Source organism: Mesoplodon mirus (genome assembly GCF_964341445.2).
Source record: "Mesoplodon mirus genome assembly, chromosome: 3".
Taxonomy (NCBI): Eukaryota; Metazoa; Chordata; class Mammalia; order Artiodactyla; family Ziphiidae; genus Mesoplodon; species Mesoplodon mirus.
Window position 1 is genome coordinate 89451568 of NC_138978.1, and position 17674 is coordinate 89469241.

Here is a 17674-nt window from a genome sequence, read left to right on the forward strand (position 1 = left end):
CCTTTGTACAGAATTAAGTCCTAAAGCCAGCAGGCTTGACAGGGAAATGTGGGCAGCCATGGAGGGGGGGAAGGGAGAAGTCAGAGTGGTCCCAAGCAGAATGAGAGCCTAAGAAGGGTGAGAAGGGCAGCCACGGAGGTGGACTGGTGTGCGGTGTTGGAGCCCCAGTGGGGTCAGGAGGGTGTCTTTACAGGGGGCTGATCTGTTGCGGGATATCAGAGCCAGAGCAGCATGAGGAGGACCTGCGCATGGCGGGTGGCTGGAGCAGGGAGAGGAGCGTGTCCACACAGGGGAGAGGGTGAGGGCAGAGATGGGGGCTTATTACACACAGGTGTACTGCTCACGTAGGTACATGAGTCAGGGGCAACAGAAACCAGGTTCTCACTTGTGCAGAAGGGAGTTAAAAATATGGAAAGACAGAAAACTAGAGGGAGCCTGTGGTGCTGGATTGGAACTAGTGGTCTTAGTGAGTGTTTTGTTCAGTGTATAGATAGACAGAGAAGTATAGATGTAAATGTGTGTATGTCTGTGTATATACCTGCATATCTCACCTAGTTCTCTCCACTGAAAAGGCCTGGGACCAGTGAATATATCTGACACTGAGATCTTGGTTTTTGAGGGACATTTTCCCCTGGAAGGAACCAGAGCTCCTTGGGGGAGACGGTTGATTCCAGGGTAGGGCTGTGGGGAGGAACATGTTGCTGGGCAGAGAACTTGGAGGTACTCAACGAACGTGGGGACACAAGTCAAGAGGGCACAGGAGCCAGCTTGAAGTGGCTCCAACTGGCCAGACTGGGGATAATCTGAGCACCAAAATCAGTAAGAATGGTATCAGATTGTAGTCTGTTGATTAACACAGGAACCACAACTCCATACAGGCATAAATAAATACATGAATAAATGGAAAGCTTGATAACAAACAAACAGAATATTTACATAACTTCAAAGTACATCTCTCTAAATTCTTATTAATTATAAGGAAAAAAGTAACTTTACAGTGAAGAAGCTCAGCAGACACCATCTTAATCAAGTAACTGAAGTGACCATCATCAGTAATAGGACAAATTGAAATCAGAAGCTACCTGACAGAATGCAGTGAGCAGGACAGAGCATCCCTTCATGAAATTGCTGCCATGACCCAAATCCAATCATGAGGAAACATCAGGCAAACCAAAATTAATGGACTTTCTGCAAAATAACTGGCCTATGATCTTCAAAAGTGTCAAGTCATGAGTGTCAAGGAAAGACTGAGAACAATCCCAGGCTGAAGGAGACTAAAGAGTCAGGACAACTAAATGCAATGCATGATTCTGAGCTAGCTATTTTTCTATAAAAGGCATTATTAGGGCAATTGACGAAACTTGGGTGGGCTCTGAGGGTTAGATGGAAGTGAAACATCAGTGCTAGTTTCCTGATGTCGACAGTTGCGTTGTGATTGTATAGGGTGAGTCTTCGTTTGTAAGAGGTACACATTGGAGGTGCTGGGGTGTGTATGTGTATGTGTGTATGAAGGGACATCTTGTTTGGAAGTTACTCTCAAATGGCTGAGGAAAAGAGTTTTGAACGGTGTTTACAATGTTTCTGTAAGTGTGTGGCTGTTTCCTAATTTAAAAGAAAAACAGATGATATATAAAAAATAAGAACTTACAACATCGTATATGCATTGCGTGAATGATATAAACAATGAGTATTTGTTCATTTATTCAACAATGACCCCCAGGCCAATGTTATCTTTTTGCCACTGGCTAAGGAGGGTGCTTAGCTCCAATACCATAGCTCCTTGAGTTCAGATTCCAGACCAGCCTTAAAATTCTAGAGCATCAGGAAGCCTGCTGGCATCATAGTCACTGTCTCCAAACCCTTCATTAGGTTGCCAAGGGTCTACTTTGCTAGTGTCATCTCCCATTCAGACACCCATTCTGTCCTTCTGTCCACCAATTTCTCCTTAGGCTCAGAGATCTCTGTCTGTAGTCAGGCACACACATGGGTCAGCCCCAAGTGTTAATTCTATTCCTTGTCTTAAAAAAAAAGTTGAATGCAAAAACCCAGCACTTTAATAGCTTTTCAGTGCAGGTGAGCCTAGCTCCTCTCATGTTTTAAGCACAGGGCCAACTTGGGTGGCTGCAAGGGATGTTCTCATCCAAAGTGAGGTTTATTGGCTCTGACCTCCTCCCCATGTGTTCATAAATGTTTCCTCATGTAGACAGAAAAGAGGAGGGAAGATTAGTTGATACTAATGATTTCTGGCTTTATATTGTTAAGTGATGGCTGCTTAGTAAGTTGAGTAAAATATTTGCCATCATTATTAAAAGTCATAGTGGAAAAGGTTGTTTGTGTTGGTGTCCATCGTGATATACATTATCATCACCATGAAGTGGAGACTCACGTTAGTCTTAGAATGCTGAGATAAAACAAAACATCTTGTTCCCCAAGATGCCTGGAATAGACTGGAGTTAGTGTCATAACAACTCCCACATTATAACCAGGCCTTCACTGTCAAGTCATTTTGACCCTGTGGCCTGTCGTAAGGTAACCCATCCTGACCCCTCTCTTCCCCCACCAATCCTGATTGTGAGAGAGGTGGTAGTCTGCTGTTGATTTGATAAATAATTTTTTCTTCATGTTCACCCAAGTGGTAGCTAATCTAATATAGTGAAGTTCTGGTTGGGTAGGCAAAATAAGGCCACTGGATAGGGTTCCCAGATTTAGCAAATAAAAATATAGGATGCCCAATTAAATTTGAATTTCAGACAAACAACCAATAAATTTTTCAGTGTTAAGAATGCCATATTTCGGGGGGGGATTAGGATACACTTATACTAAAAATTGTTCATCGTTTTATCTGAAATTTAAATTGAACTGGGTGCCCCTTATTTATCTGGCAACTCTACCACAGAGCAGTTTCCAGTTTACCCCTTTGAGGGTGGGGTGGGACCTAACAAGAGGATGTATGTGAAGGGCCTCTTGATATCATCTCTTCAGCTCCCGGTTATTCTCAGGAAGGCCAGCCTCAGTGCTGCAGAGCAGTGATTATTTGGTGCATCAGAAGGCCCCTTGTGCAGGGCCTACAGAGTTCCCACTCAGCAGTTGCTGAGCTGTGCCCTGCATCTTTCCCCAGCTTGGGCCCTGGGCACATCACCTTCCAGCAGCCCTGGCGGTACGAGAGCCCCACCCTGCCACGTCCCTTCAGTCAGAGCACACACAAACGCCCACCCACCTTGGGCCCATGGGGGTGAGGGAGGTGCTAGGTCCTGATACTTACGATGTCCCAGAGGAAGTTGGTCAGCCAGTAGGTGGTGGGGCTCACTCCACTGACAAACTGGAGGTGCTTAGCTTTGTTCACCCTCTCCTGGATCAAATAAAGGACAAAGCTGGCAGGGATGAAGGACATGGCAAAAATCACACAGATGGCCACCACAGCATCCACAGAAGTGGTCAGCCTGCAGAAGGACGGGAGACAGAGGGAGAGAGGTGAAGGAGGAGCAGAAGCAGGAGAAGAACAAAGTCAGGCTCTCGGAAGCCCTCACCAATGCCAGGGAACCGCCTCCAGAATCCCCTTCCCCAGCCTGAAGCTTGTCAGCTCACTTAACTGTGTAAATCAGACTGGGTCAAGGATAAATGGATATTTGTGCATTTCCTGTTCTACATTAATGTTGAATATTAAGGTTAATATCAAATATTGTCCCCTGCTAATATAAAAGTCTAGATACATTTTCTTTTTATTACATTTTCTAATTATTTGTTGATTGTGTATAGAAACGGATTTTTACATTAATCTCATGCACTGCAATGCTCTTATTAGTTCTAATAATTTGTCTATAGATATTCTTGAATTTTTATGTAGATAGTTGTAGGGTCTGTGAAAAGAAATAAATTTTTAAAAGAAAAATTGATCTTTAATTTATTTAAATTATCTTGTTAGATCATGCTTTCAAGAAACATCATAACATAGGGAAATGTTACGTTATAACATAAATTTAAGTAAAAAGGGAACAGGCTGATTATACAGGATCTTGGATCTTATTCTCTCCTTCCCAGATCAGATAGAAAGCATCTGGCTAAGGGGGAAAGTGTGGGCTGAAATCCAACCCAACCTTCACATACAAGCCATGCACTCTGGTGTAAGCCAGTGCCCGCCTTGAGAAAGGAGCACCGTTTACTAATTCCCACAAAGGCACCATATGTGCTAGTCGCTGCCCTGTTAAAATTACAAATAGCTTGATCCACACACAAAGATTAGAACAAATTACTGGAAGGAAACACCCAAAAATGTTTAGAGGAAACACCCTAACCTGTGTTGGGTTATAAATACTAAGTTCTTAAAACTCTATTCTATAAACTTTATTTAATGAACATATACTATGTTATATCTTGTTTTTATAATCACAAAAGACTCCTCTCTCATATTTCATATTCAAGGGGCTTGGCAGGAGGTATAGAAACTTGGGCTAAGTGAGAATGGACATAGACTACTTTTCCTCAGTCTAGGGCCTCAGAGGGTGTCCTGAGGAAGGTCCCAAGGACCCAGGACCCACCCAAGTTTAGCCATGACCCTGGGCACGTTCAGGGCACTTGGAGTATATTGGGTCCCCTAACTGCCTTCCAGAAGGAGTTTGCTCTAACAAAGGCATTCTCACCAAATGTAGGCCTCGAATAAGGCAAACATGCTACAAATTGCAAAAGAGTGAGGTTTCTACTGCTTGAAGCTGGGCCTAGGCTTTAGGAAGGTAAGGATCTGTCGACATGTCCAAAGCCTGACTGTCTGGAGGAAATTACTGGAATCTAAGATAATTACTACCGGGGCGATGAAAGATTTACTGAACTTCCCAGTTCCTGGCAATCATTTTGCATACTGGAAAGGAGAGTACTTGTGTAAGCTCCAGGAGCAATGTGTCATCAAGAGCCAAAAGGGAACGGAACCAAACATATGCTTACTTTCCAAATAAATATGAGGAGAAAGAATGGCCAAGCAGTTTGGCACACGAAGTCTTATGTTCGTGTGTGTGTATGTGTGATTGAACAAACTTGCTATCCAGCCCAGCAGCTTCTGCTAGTGAAAATCCTCTCGGGGTGTTTAGAGTGGAGAAGGTGACTAGAAAGCTGTGAGGCCGGGGCCGCAGTAGCTTACACTGTAATTTCGGAGAGCTGCTCCTTGGTCAGGTTCAGAGGATGGCTGACAACGGTGATGCCATACTCCTCGGGGTTCCTGTCCTCATGCAGGCTGGCCCGTAAGATGGCGTTGTGGGCCACGTTGAGGAAGCTGACCAGGGCATGCCAGCCTTTGTTGTTAAACCACACCTAGAGGGCGGAGATGTGGCTCTGTCAGGCTCTGCTACTACACAGGAGACTCTGCACTAACAGCAACTGTTTAAAGAAAAAATGAGCTGCAGGAAAAAGAATGTGAGAGGGAGGAAGGTTCTGGCCGCTGGGAGACATTCCATGCCAGATTTAAGCAGGAGGAGGGATGGAATTTAATTAAGCTGGGAAAATAAAAATAAAACAACCAGCTCACATGAGTTTTTAACTCTAGGGCAGATTGTACAGGGCCAATACCTTAATGTTGTCTTCAGTTTCTAGATGTTTAAGGAAAGCAGACATTTCTTTAGAGGCTTCTCTGGTGATAGGGCCCTGGAAAACCATAATAAACAACGAAGGGGTTTTCTTTTTCCCCCCTTCCCTTAGCACTCATGATCATTTCTATTTCATGATAACTGGCAAGTTGAAAGTCCTACGAAATCTCCAGTCTGTTTACATACCCCGCTCACATTCATTAACCGGCCAAGGTCACTTAAAAATCCAACAAGGGCTTCTCCAGTGATGGGGGGAGCCGGGAGCTTTCCTCCAATGGAAATTCCTCCGTACCTGACAAAGGAGCAAGAAGTCCTCAGACCTGTGCCATGAACCATGTGTGTGTGCCTCGTGGTTGCCGGAGCTCTCAGTTTCAGTAGGAAAGTGTGTATTTTTGCAGGAATTATCTGGCCCATCGGGAAACATAGCTCCCCTTTACAAACCAGCTTTAACATCTTCCTCACTGCCTCCAGGACTGACCCCTTCTGAGCCTGGTGTCTGCGCACCTCTCCAACCTCACCCCTCCTCAAGCCTTCCCTCCAGTGGCCCATTCCGGCCATGCAATCATTTCCAGAGCTCGCAGTGGTCCAGGCTGCCTCTGTGTCTCTCTGCCTTCGCAGGGCTCAAGTTTCCCCGGGTGCCTTGCCAGCTCATCTGTCCTATGTGATCGTCTCTTTGAGGTCTTCCCTGACTTTCTCCCACCCCTACCAGTGGTTCTTTTTCTGTGCTGCTTCTGTACTTTGCAGGTACTTCTGGTGTGCTGGACTCATCGAAACTGGTCCAGTCCTGCCGTGCCTCTCTTGGTGCCTCTCACCCACCTCTGCCTTGACTCCTGCTCTAGTGCTTAACTGGATCCTAGTCTTGGGTCCCTCCCACTCTAACCTATCTTCCACACTGCTCTAGAAGTCTTCAGAAACGGTGGGCGTGTCACTCTTTGGCTTAAAACCCTTCAATGGCGGCATAAAAGCCAAACTCCTCAACAAACAAAATTAATTTGTTGGATAGGCAAGGCAGAGGAGAAGAACTTTATTTCTCAGGGACTCAACTTGTCCCCTCGCCTTTCTGCTTTAGCTGAGGTCCCTCACTTCCCTCTTGGGAACAATTCTAAAAGCTGAATTTCACTTTTATGGTCTAGAATTTGCCCAGGAAGTCAAGTCAACATCAGCTCTGCATTCATTCTAGAGGCACTGTTCCTGAGGGAGCCCGGGAGGCGGGCTCACTCCTAGACCATCCCTAGAGGATTCTCAACCTTGGGAACCATGTGAACCTTCAGGATGCCTCAGGAACGGGGTGAGTCTGGGGCTGGGCCAGACGCCCTGAGGCTTAAAAGGAATGGGCCAAGGAGTGCCAGGGCTTAGGTTACATGTGCTCCTGTTCTAAACTGTTATTTGCTGGGAGGTTTTAGAACCTGCCTGGAGTGAGAGTGCTCTGGAATTCCTCTTCAGGGAACATCACCTCTCATTTATGCCCTCCAAGGAGATCTACTGCTGAGCATCTTCTGGGCCCAGGGTGTGTGTAGCTATGTATCCTTCAAGACATGTCTTATGAATTCCTGAGCACATACAGAACAGCTCATCCACATGACTTTGAGGTGTGGCTTTTTTATGTGCAATGAATTTAAATAGATCACTCTGAGATTTTAATTTCTTACAAAAATAATTTCTTACCTCTGTTCATTGACCCAGTATTTGCTCTTCAAACTGAAAGCCAAAACAAATCATACAATGAATACAACAAGTATGCAGTAGTGTTAACTTTCTTCCCGAAACACTCACTGGGGTCTCCCAGTCTTCGGGGGCATTTTTTGCATTTCCTGATGTCCAAGCAATGTGGAAACCTCCCAGGCCAGGGGCCGAGCCTGAATAAATACGTGGAGAAAGGACTGATCTTTTCCAATCCTGGTTGTCCAAGTCACATCCTGCCTGCAGGGCTTTCTGGGTGGCCCTGTTGTAAGGTCACTTGTCAGATGATCTGGACCCAGAAAATATGGCAATGACCATGCCAGCATGGAGTGAAGGCTGCAGCCCTCCCCTCTTCCACCCTGTAAGAACTAGACTTTCATAATCACCTGCACACTTGGAGGAAGTTCTGAATTACTCCTAGCCCAAAGTTAAGTTAAGAGACTGACTTCCAGTCAATCAGGGACAAAATTACAAGATAGGAAACATGCAGATACCAACTCAAGTCCTCATAGTTCAGCCCCATGAACTATCATTGTCATTAAGCACAAAGTCCAAAATTCCATATTGCAAATTTGCTTCTGAGAACAAAGTGTGGGATGGTCGTTGTTTACTGCATTATTGAATAGATTCTATGCATCCTTTTTTTATTTTTGTGCTTGGATGCTGTTCTTCATTTTGCTAACTGCTGGCTTGGCATTGCCTTCTCAACAGCTGCTTTCACCATCTGCAATGTGTTGTAGTTAGCTGAGTCCATTTATCCCTTGTTGAGGGACTGGGAGGGAAAGTAACTGTAAATACTACTAAAATTAGACAGTATGTTTTATTTTAAAGTTCCAGAGAGCATGGGGCCCAGATCAGGGTCCCCTACCATCCTCTCTCCATAGCATGCTCTTGTCATACTGCTTGCTCTGATGGGACTGCTGAAGCAGTCCCGGGGTGGGGCTTGTGAGAACAGTTGCAGAGCTGCATTTGAAAGGGCAGTGATACAGATGATAATTCACAGTTAGAGTGTGACAGGTGCAGTTAACCTGGACAACCTGTGGGCTCATGCAGACTATCCCACTGCCTCTCCCCTATCTTGGTCTAATTGTTTCCTTTCTCCTTTTTGCTTCTTACTTTTCCCTCTTGCTTCTCTCTTTGTCTCTGTCATTTCCCCTTACTCTCCTTCCTCCCTTCAAACTTCACCTCCGTTTTTTTAACTAATTAAAATATGAGGCACCTCTGTTTTTTAACTAATTAAAATATGAGGCTGTATTTTGGACAAATTCTATACTTTCTTATTTTACTTGTAATAGTGCATGGCTTAAATGTTAACTGCTTGTCCTAAACAAAATAAAAAACAAAGCAAGATTAATCATAAGTTCCATTCGACTTGTATATGCCTCCATTGCTTTTTCTATTGGATGAGGCTCTCAAATTAGGAAAAAGAAAAAATTCCACTGCCCTGATTGTTGATAAGTCATGAGAGGAAATTATCTTCTGTCCCTAGTTAATATTTCCCACAGGGAGCCAGGATGAAAAGTATAGAAAGGTCTCTTCTTACCTGCTTCGTATAAGAGCAGGATATGTTTTTACCAAGAAGTCGGAGATGTTCCTGTTTGTAAGGTCTTGTAGAATTTCAGTGCTGCGCTGTATTCTCTGAGGCAATGAGATATCTGCATTAATTACTTCGGAATTTGAGGTGAAATTTCTTGTTCTCTTCCAAAAATTATTTATAGACTCAGCTACTAGGAAGATACTAAGTAAAGCACCGGCATCTCCCCAGTTCCCATAGCAATGATGTGGGAGTCACCTTCGAACCCTCTCTTTTCTTTATTCCACTGATGACACAGGACAGTTCTCACTTCAAAATAAATTTCCAGTCCATCAGCATCTCTCCAGTTCTACCACTATCACCCTAAACGAAGCCTCCACCTAGCTGTCACCTGGACCTCTACAGACACTTCCAAACCAGTCTCTGGTTCCACCGTGGCCCTGCACAATCCATGCTCCATTCATTAGCCAGACTGAGCTTAACAATATCAGTCAGAACATCCCAGTTGCCTTGCTTACCACACTCAGGTAACCCTAGGGTCAGATCCAAATTCATTACCGAGGCTGAGCTCACCTGCTGCTACCCACCCCCACTGCCCACCTCCCCACTTCTTCTCCCTGTTTCTCAAATGCACACCTCTCATTCCTGCTGTAGTTTTGCACTTGGCAGCAGCTCCCTCTGCCTGGAATGTTCTCCCTGGACAACCTCTCATGGCTAACTTGTCATCATTCAAATCTCAGCCCAAAGTTTATTCCTCAGAGAAGCATTTTCTATTTCTAGTAACATACTGTAGTATTGTCTTCACATCTTCGTCTCTACCTGAATTTTTCTTTCCAATTAATCTGTTTATTTGTTTTCATCTGTTACCCCCTTTTGGATACCAATTCTGTGAGAGCCAGGACTTTTTCTGACTTGTTAGCTGTTGTGTCCCCAGCACTGAGAATAGTACCTGGCATATAGCTGGCACCATAAATTTTGACATGAATGAAAGAATTCAAACAGTGCGTTACAGTTTACAAATCACTTTCAGAATACATCTAGAAGAACTCCGAGTTAATCAAAAGATTTTAGAGAATTCAAAAGTGCATGAGCCCTGGTGTGATTCTGTCCTGCGCAACTGTTCCCTGGAACAGTAGTCTTTTATCTCCGTCCGCCTTCTCTCCCACCTAAGTGCATGCCACCCACCCATGGAAGATTCGATGGACATGGACATGAGCCCTCTGAGGCCCCGGAACTATCTTTTTGGTTGTGAACTAAAGGCCAACAAAGATGATCACTGTAAGGTGGATAATGATGAAAGTGAGCACCAGTTATCTTCAAGAACGGTCAGTTTAGGGGCTGGCGCAAAGGATGAATTGCACATTGTCAAAGCAGAGGGGATGAATTATGAAGGCAGTCCAATTAAGGTAACACTGGCAACTTTGAAAATGTCTGTGCAGCCAACAGTTTCCCTTGGGGGCTTTGAAATAACACTACCTGTGGTCTTACGGTTGAAGTGTGGCTCAGGGCCTGTGCATATTAGTGGACAGCACTTAGTAGCTGTGGAGGAAGATGCGGAGTCAGAAGATGAAGAGGAGGAGGATGTGGCACTCCTAAGTATATCTGGAAAGCGTTCTGCCCCTGGAAGTGGTAGCAAGGTTCCACATAAAAAAGTAAAACTTGTTGCTGATGAAGATGAAGATGATCATGAAGATGACGATGATGATGATGATGATGACTGATGATGAGGAAGCTGAAGAAAAAGCTCCAGTAAAGTAATCTGTACAAGATATTCCAGCCAAAAATGCACAAAAATCAAACCAGAATGGAAAAGACTCAAGACCATCAACACCAAGATCAAAAGGTCAAGAATCCTTCAAAAAACAGGAAAAAACTCCTAAAACACCAAAAGGACCTAGCTCTGTAGAAGACATTGAAGCAAAAATGCAAGCAAGTATAGAAAAAGAGCATTGAACAATCCTGGGCACTACTGGTAAATTAAGCCCAAAGATGGGGAGAGGGGAAAAGGAGAGACAAATGTAGTCCAAACTGAGTATCATCAACAATCCAGACTGAAGTCTTCTATTTTCATCTCAGTCTCCTTTCCTGATTTGCCCCCTTCCAGGCTGGAAGCAATCTCTTGATCTCCTAAAACACTTTCTTTTGACTGCTGTGATTCAGTAAGCCTTATACTTTGCTTTCTATTACTTGTGGATTTGCCTCACCTCTTTGACCATGTTTTAATCACCTCTGTATCTCCCTAGCTGCTCAATAAATATTTGAATCAAAAAAAAAAAAAAAAAAGTGCATGAGTTTGGCCACCAGGTGGCAATATCACTTTAAATTTGGGAATACATAGCGTTTAGTTTCTGGTGAATCATGAACCTGCAGTATCAAGGGTGCCACCTTTCTAACACACCAGAAAGGTGTTATACCACCATCATCACACTATTCTTTTCATTTTTCGTGGTTTCTGTCTTTCCCGCCCCTTTCTCATTTTACTCCCATCCTCGGTTCACTTTCTTCACCTTGTTCCTCTCTAACACTAGGAGGAGAACTAGCATCTCCTGAATGCTTACTGTGTGCCAGGCACAGCGTTAAATGCTCTACATTATCTCCCTTGATCCTTATATCCTGTGAAAGAAGAATTGTTGCCTTCTTTTATAAACAGAGAAACTGAGGTTCAGAAAGGTTAGCTAACATGCACCAGGTTAGAACTTGTGGGTGGTTGACCTAGGATTTGAATCTGCATCTGTCTGACTCCATAGCCTTGCTCTCCTCACTCCGTCACCTGCTTCTCAAGCTGAAAATGGCACCCAGGTGAACTGTCAGGCTCCCCTGGTGGAATCTAGGCTGGAACAATGGGTGGTGCCTGGGAATTTATGACAAAATATTTTCTAAAAGTTCTGTCAAATGAGATCCTCCTACAGCTTTATCTCTGTGTATCCCAGAAGTCAGGGATGGAGCCCCTCCCTCCCCCTCAGGACCCAACACCATTCAAAGAATATGTTAGGACAGGAGGGGACCCTAGAGAAGACCACAGCCACCACCCCATTTTCCAGATGAGGACGACTTACCATCTCTGAAGCAAACTCATACTCTCTGGTCTTATTCCAGGCAAATGGGGGAGTGTGTGTGAGTGAGTGTGGTGAGTGGGTGTGAACATAAGTGTGTGTGTATGTGTGAAAGAGAGATGCTCACACACACACAGAGCAGCTTCTGTGCAGATGCCTGATGCAGATGCTCCCAAGAGAAGCATGAATGATAGCGAGAAGAGGCAGGAGTGATAGAAAATCACAGGAACTGATTTGCTTTTTACCAAACTTTGGCTAAAAGTCTTTTACATTTTTTCCTCAGGGACCAAGGACTAACCACTGAAAATACATTTCTAAGTGAGGCAGTGAGCCTTAAAGTCAGGATTCACTGAGGAATGATTCCCCTCACAGCTATGCTTGGCCTTTCCTCCCTGTTCCAGCCAAGGGCTCACTACACAGGGTCACAGCCTTGGTGCCCTGCCACTGGATGTATTTGAGTAGAAGCAGCCACAGGGGCCCTCCGCAAACCCAACAGAAGCAAAGGTACTGGGGTACTGGGGTACCCTGGGGTACTGAGAATTGAGACAAGCCCCTGAGTCCCTCTTTTGGGATCCCTGTGATGCTGTAGTGGCTGAGTTATGATTCAAAGAGGAAATATATTGCTTGAGAAATAGAAAGGTACATGCTTTTAGCATAAAAAAGGGAAAGGTAGGATGTTCATAAACATGGAATCATTTATATACAAGCCAGCAACTGTGACTGACGCTGTGGCAAAATTTAGTTGTCCCCCATTACTGCTCTGCCCTCTGCCGTTTGCCATAGGAATAGACTTTTTTGTTGGGTACAAGGACACCCAGAATAAAGACGATAGTTCCCAGTCTCCTGTGATGTTCCGTTCTGGCCAATGATGTACACATGAAAGTGCCTCTGTGGTAGCTTCTGGAAATCTTCCTTTAAAGATAGTGTATTCACACACTTTGCCCTCCCTTTTTCTTCATCCCTTCTTCCACCTGCTGCCTGGAAAGTAGATTCTGCCATCTTGGCCAAGGAGGCTGACTTGTTTACCAGAAAGGAGGGAGTGACAAAACAGAACGCCATGGACCACCCACATAAACTTTTACATGAGAAAGAAACGAGTTGTGTCATATTTTATCCACTGTTAGTTTGAGGTTGTCATCACTTGAGTTGAAACTATTTCTAAATAATAGTTTCTTTATCTCATTGAATACTCATAATAATGCTGAGAAATAAGTGCAGTTATCCCCAATTTATAGGTGAAGAAATTAAGGCTCAGAGAGGCCAAGTAACCCACCCATGGCTCTCTGAGGCCAATGCCGGTGCTCGCCCCACCTGCCACACTGCTTCATGGGGAGTCGTTCATTCATTGGCAAATCATGAGAGAGGACCATGTAGGACCCAGCTCTGTGCAAGTCAGCTGGGAGTCCCATTATCAACCTGAGACAAGGTGAGACTTCTCTGGCCCCATTCACTGTCTCTGAAACCCCTGGAGCGGCTCACTGTGATACATTATGGCATTCAGAACTCCTGAGAGAGGAGGCTGCTCAGAGCCAAGACTGTTGTTATCCCTGAAAAACATAGATCACTAGCTGTGTGTGTGTGTGTGTGTGTGTGTATGCGTGTTAATTATACAGCACATGGAGAGTTTCTTAATTAAAATTGTTAGTAAATGTGCATTTGAAGGGACACTACAACACTGTTGATAACAGAAAAATTGGAAGCCCACATGTCCAACAATGAGAGTAGTTAAGTAAATTAAAGTAAATCCAAACAGTAGGATAGTGTGCAGGCATTAAAAACGATAATGTAGATGTGTATTTATTGACATGGCCATATGTTCATGATATGCTGTTAAGTGAAAATAGCAGGTTTCAGGACAGCATTTTGAATATAATCCTGTTTGAATGGATAAAAACTAAATGTTATTGGTGGTTATCACCAAGTGATAGGGTAATTTTTTTTGTTCTGACTTGTATGTATTTTCTAATTTTTCTATAGCAATCATGCCTGATGTGTAATTTTCTCAATACTTAAAGATATTTTCTTACTAGATTGAATGGGGAGTGTTTGGTGGAAATGAAGCTTTTGGTCAGTGGCTTCCTCCAGGTGATAAGGACCTGGAACCTCATTTAGTCCTTCACTCAGCTGTCAGTTTGAAACATTAGTTGGCTAGAAACTCAGGAGGCGCAATGGCTGTGGTCACAGGCAGGCTCAGGGCCCTAGCAGCCCCTGGAGGGGGAGGTACCTGAGGGGGTGGGAGCCCCCCTGCGCCCTCAGGGCACTCGGGGAGCATGGTGAGCTTCTCTCTGGTGCTGCACCTGCAGGAAGGCGAGGGGTGGTCTGCTGTCCATATCTGCTTCTGGAGCAGGTGGGTGACATCCGGGGACACAGAGGGAGTCTTCCAGGGGGTTGAATTGCCACAGGGGAACGCCCTCATGGAAGACAAGAACATATTCCACAATCAGCTTCAAGGTTGATAAAAATTCCTCAAAATGAGAAATAGTACCCAACCCTCTCCTTCCGAGCCTTTCCTCCTCCTCGGACCCATGCATTTTCTTCTACACTTGGAGGTTGGTTTCCGCTCAAGGAAAAATCAAGACTAGAATTTTATTGATTCGCTAGATGTGGGTGGGGCTGGGAAAAATTATCTAGCTTGTGGATGGCTTAATCTCCCTTTTATCTGGTGGCAGCTCTCGCCATTTAGAGAACAAATACAAGAGGTTTTGAAATTAATCTATTTTGGTCCTTATCAATAACTCTGAAAAAGACTGGATGAGAGAAGCAGTTAAAATTACATTGAACGTTTTGAATTCTTGGTGGATTTCCACTGCCCTCTAGAACTCCCTTATCCACACTTAAAGCAATAATTGAAAGTTGGCCATATATGTAACTAATGCCATTCTAGGTCCAATCATACAAGGGCACATCCCCCATCTGCCCCACTTCCCCGTTCAGATTCCTTTCAAATAAGTTGTGAGTAGCATATGTCAACTCAGTATGGTACTTTTATATCGAGAGCTATAGAAATACAGAGCTGTCCTGTGGTGCAGGGGCTTCCTGAGGGGCAGTGAACACCCTTGCATAGAGGTGTTGATGGAGAGGCCGGGTGAGTGCTGCTCAGGGGTATGGTAGTGTTCGTGTAATACAGAGCAGGACTGAGATGGGGCCTCTCCCAACCCTGCCATCCCAGGCCCCCACCCTCAGGGTCTCCCAGGGCAGCTGTTGGCGTTAGGGCAGGGGTGCGCAGTGACTTACGGAAGCCACTCTTCCTTCAGGCAGCGGTTGCCAAAGCCTGGCTTATTCACGAGGACGTCTGCAAGTACCATGAGCCGCTCGCTGTCCGGCTGGTCCATGCTAGACAGAGTGAGAGGGGCTTACTCGACGGGCATGCGACTGGGACAGAGGGACAAAGCAGCCAACATGCAACTCAGCAAATGTCTGTTGAATGGCTACAACATGCCAGGCATGTAAACGAGGCAAAGGATTCTGCCTTGAGGTGGCTATAGGTCTCCTGAGAAGCAGGGTAGGCTATCTGAACACACCAGTGGTCTGATTCCATATCAGGTCTGCACTTCAAAAAATGGAGCTTCAACCCACTCACCCAACCTTTGCATCTCTTTCCTTCCTCCTGGCAGTCTTGCGTGTCCACTTGGGGGTCATCTTTCCCAAGTGGCAGACACATTAATTTCCTTTCTGAGGGCAGCCTGAGGACCACTATCATGCTGGTGACTGTCCCAGAGAGTGGGAAGGTCAGGGCCGCACCAAGCAGCAGGTGACCCAGGAGCCCCACAACCCAAGGAGGTGGATGATGACGTCTGAGGATGAGTCTACGCACCTGAAGAAGGTATACTGCTGCCCATACATCCAGGGGTGAAGGGTCAAAGCAGGATATTCGCCAAAAGGAGGGATGATGATGGAAAGCATCAGAGCCAGAAACACAAAAGTGGACGGGAGCACAATCTGTGGGAAAATAAACATGGTAACTTGGGCTGTGGTATGTTACACACACACACACACACACTCTCTCTCTCTCTCTCTCTCTCTCTCTCTCTTTTAAACATTTATCCAGCAGCCTCATAACTGGGCCCTGATGGAGAAGGTCAGTCTCCTGGGGAACACGATGGGAGGATGTGCAAAGGCAGGTTGTGAAGGAGAACACAGAATGTTCTGGTAACCTTTGAAGGGTGGTTGAAGCAGGTCAACACTGAACCCTGAAGTAGGCCAATGCTCAGCCAGAGGCGAACCAGAGTTTCTGTTTCTGAACAAAAAGTATAAAAAGAAAAAGCGGACAATGACCTTGATATGTAAGGTCATTGCAAAAAAATGAATGAAAACATGACTTTACCCTCCCCTATAAAAATAAAAGCAATATTAACATATCCACTATTATTCTATTTTCTCTGCTAAGTGAGGTAGAGTACTTACAACGAAGCTTTGTGTTACCAAAAAGAAACAAAGGTTGGCAGGGAGGAAACAAAGCTGACAGAACCCAAAGAGGGTGCTCATCGCCGCTTCTGACCCCATGTGCACCAGAAAGCCTGAGAGGGGATGGGGAGGCTGGGAGAGGTCTGGTAGGCGTGGCCACCGGCAAACAAGCACAGCCGAAGACTGCAGTAATACCTGGGCCAGGAAGTCCTTGTGGCTGCGGACAGTGTGGTGGAACCGCTTGACCAGCAGCGCCTGCACATGCTGGAGGGCCAGCTGAACTCCCGTGTTAAGTTGGCTGTGCCCATCCTGCTCCGGGGGAGCAGCGGGCCCTGTGGGGTGGCCGTTGGAGCCCTGTGGAGTCTGTCTGGCCTTCCTGCTAGAAGCCAAACAGGGGTGTCGGAGACTGACGCTGTCTCTTTTCTGCTGAGTGCCGCCTGGTTTGGGAGATGGAATTAATAGTTTAGAAAAACATTCACAAGATCATTGTTTTCTTACTGTGTAAGTTGTCCCTTCATTTAAGTCAGTGACAAAATATCAGGCCAGGAAGGTTAATAAACTTTTTAAAATTCAATTTTCTGATATAAATCATCTATAGACAGAATTGCCTGAAATTGCTTTAAAATTCTCTACAGTAGTTAAAGGGAACAAGACAGAGAGGTCTGAAACATATAAGTAAAAAAACCCAAAAAACAAAGGTGCAGAACAATATGTGTAATAAGATCATATTTGTGTTAGACAGCATATTTATCATATGCAAAGAAACATATTTTATGTACACACATACACTCACAATGTGTACACATGTGCAAAGCTCTGAAAGAATACCTGTCAATTGTTAAAAGAGGTTACGGCTTCAGGGGCAGAGCTGGATAAGGGCATGGGATGAAGCGGGAAGGGTTAGTGTTTTTTGTATTATTTGAATTTAACAACAAAATATATTCATGTATAACCTGTATACATAAAAAAAGTAAAAATCAGAGTTGATTTGGTTCTTTCTAAATGTTTAGGGGCCACTGAGAAGTAGTGGAAAGAACAATGAACTAGGAGTTAGGAGACCTGGGTTTGAATCCTGACTCTTACTAGATGTTCAAATTTGGCTAAGTGACTCAACCTGTCTGAATCTGAGTTTTCTCATCTGTAAAATGAAAACAGGAAAAAGGTTTTTATGAAGATTAAATGAGCTAACACATGTGAATGTGTTTTATAAACCATTGTAAGTCATTTGTTATGTTGAAGGGATGATGATTAATATTTATTTGCAGAATATGTTGTTGGACATAGAGGGCCTAGAGCATGGCTAGTTACCCCTAGCTGCTTTCTCCTAAAGTCTCTCAGGACAAGGGCAGCTGCAAAGGGAGCTGGGTCAGCTGAGTCATCCTTTCAGCTAATGTTCACGGGCACCTGCGGTGTACCAGGCCTGCTACTCAGAG

At 44.7% G+C, this 17674-nt stretch overlaps 1 protein-coding gene and 1 pseudogene across 2 annotated transcripts in view; one reads left to right on the forward strand and one right to left on the reverse strand.

Moving 5' to 3' along the window:
- Positions 1 to 17674, reverse strand: part of ABCA4 (ATP binding cassette subfamily A member 4) — a gene marked incomplete at its 5' end in the record, with an annotated part of 129837 nt that overhangs the window by 21768 nt on the left and 90395 nt on the right. Inside the window, 10 exons of the mRNA XM_082614295.1 lie at positions 3263 to 3440; positions 5129 to 5298; positions 5554 to 5628; positions 5757 to 5862; positions 7236 to 7268; positions 8794 to 8888; positions 14062 to 14248; positions 15072 to 15170; positions 15652 to 15776; positions 16437 to 16678. Of these exons, the coding sequence (XP_082470421.1) occupies positions 3263 to 3440; positions 5129 to 5298; positions 5554 to 5628; positions 5757 to 5862; positions 7236 to 7268; positions 8794 to 8888; positions 14062 to 14248; positions 15072 to 15170; positions 15652 to 15776; positions 16437 to 16678 (1310 nt within the window). The remainder of the gene's footprint in view (positions 1 to 3262; positions 3441 to 5128; positions 5299 to 5553; positions 5629 to 5756; positions 5863 to 7235; positions 7269 to 8793; positions 8889 to 14061; positions 14249 to 15071; positions 15171 to 15651; positions 15777 to 16436; positions 16679 to 17674) is intronic.
- On the forward strand, positions 9907 to 10884 carry LOC309800263 (nucleophosmin-like; annotated as a pseudogene). The gene has a single exon. The product of its transcript is annotated as a nucleophosmin-like (transcript).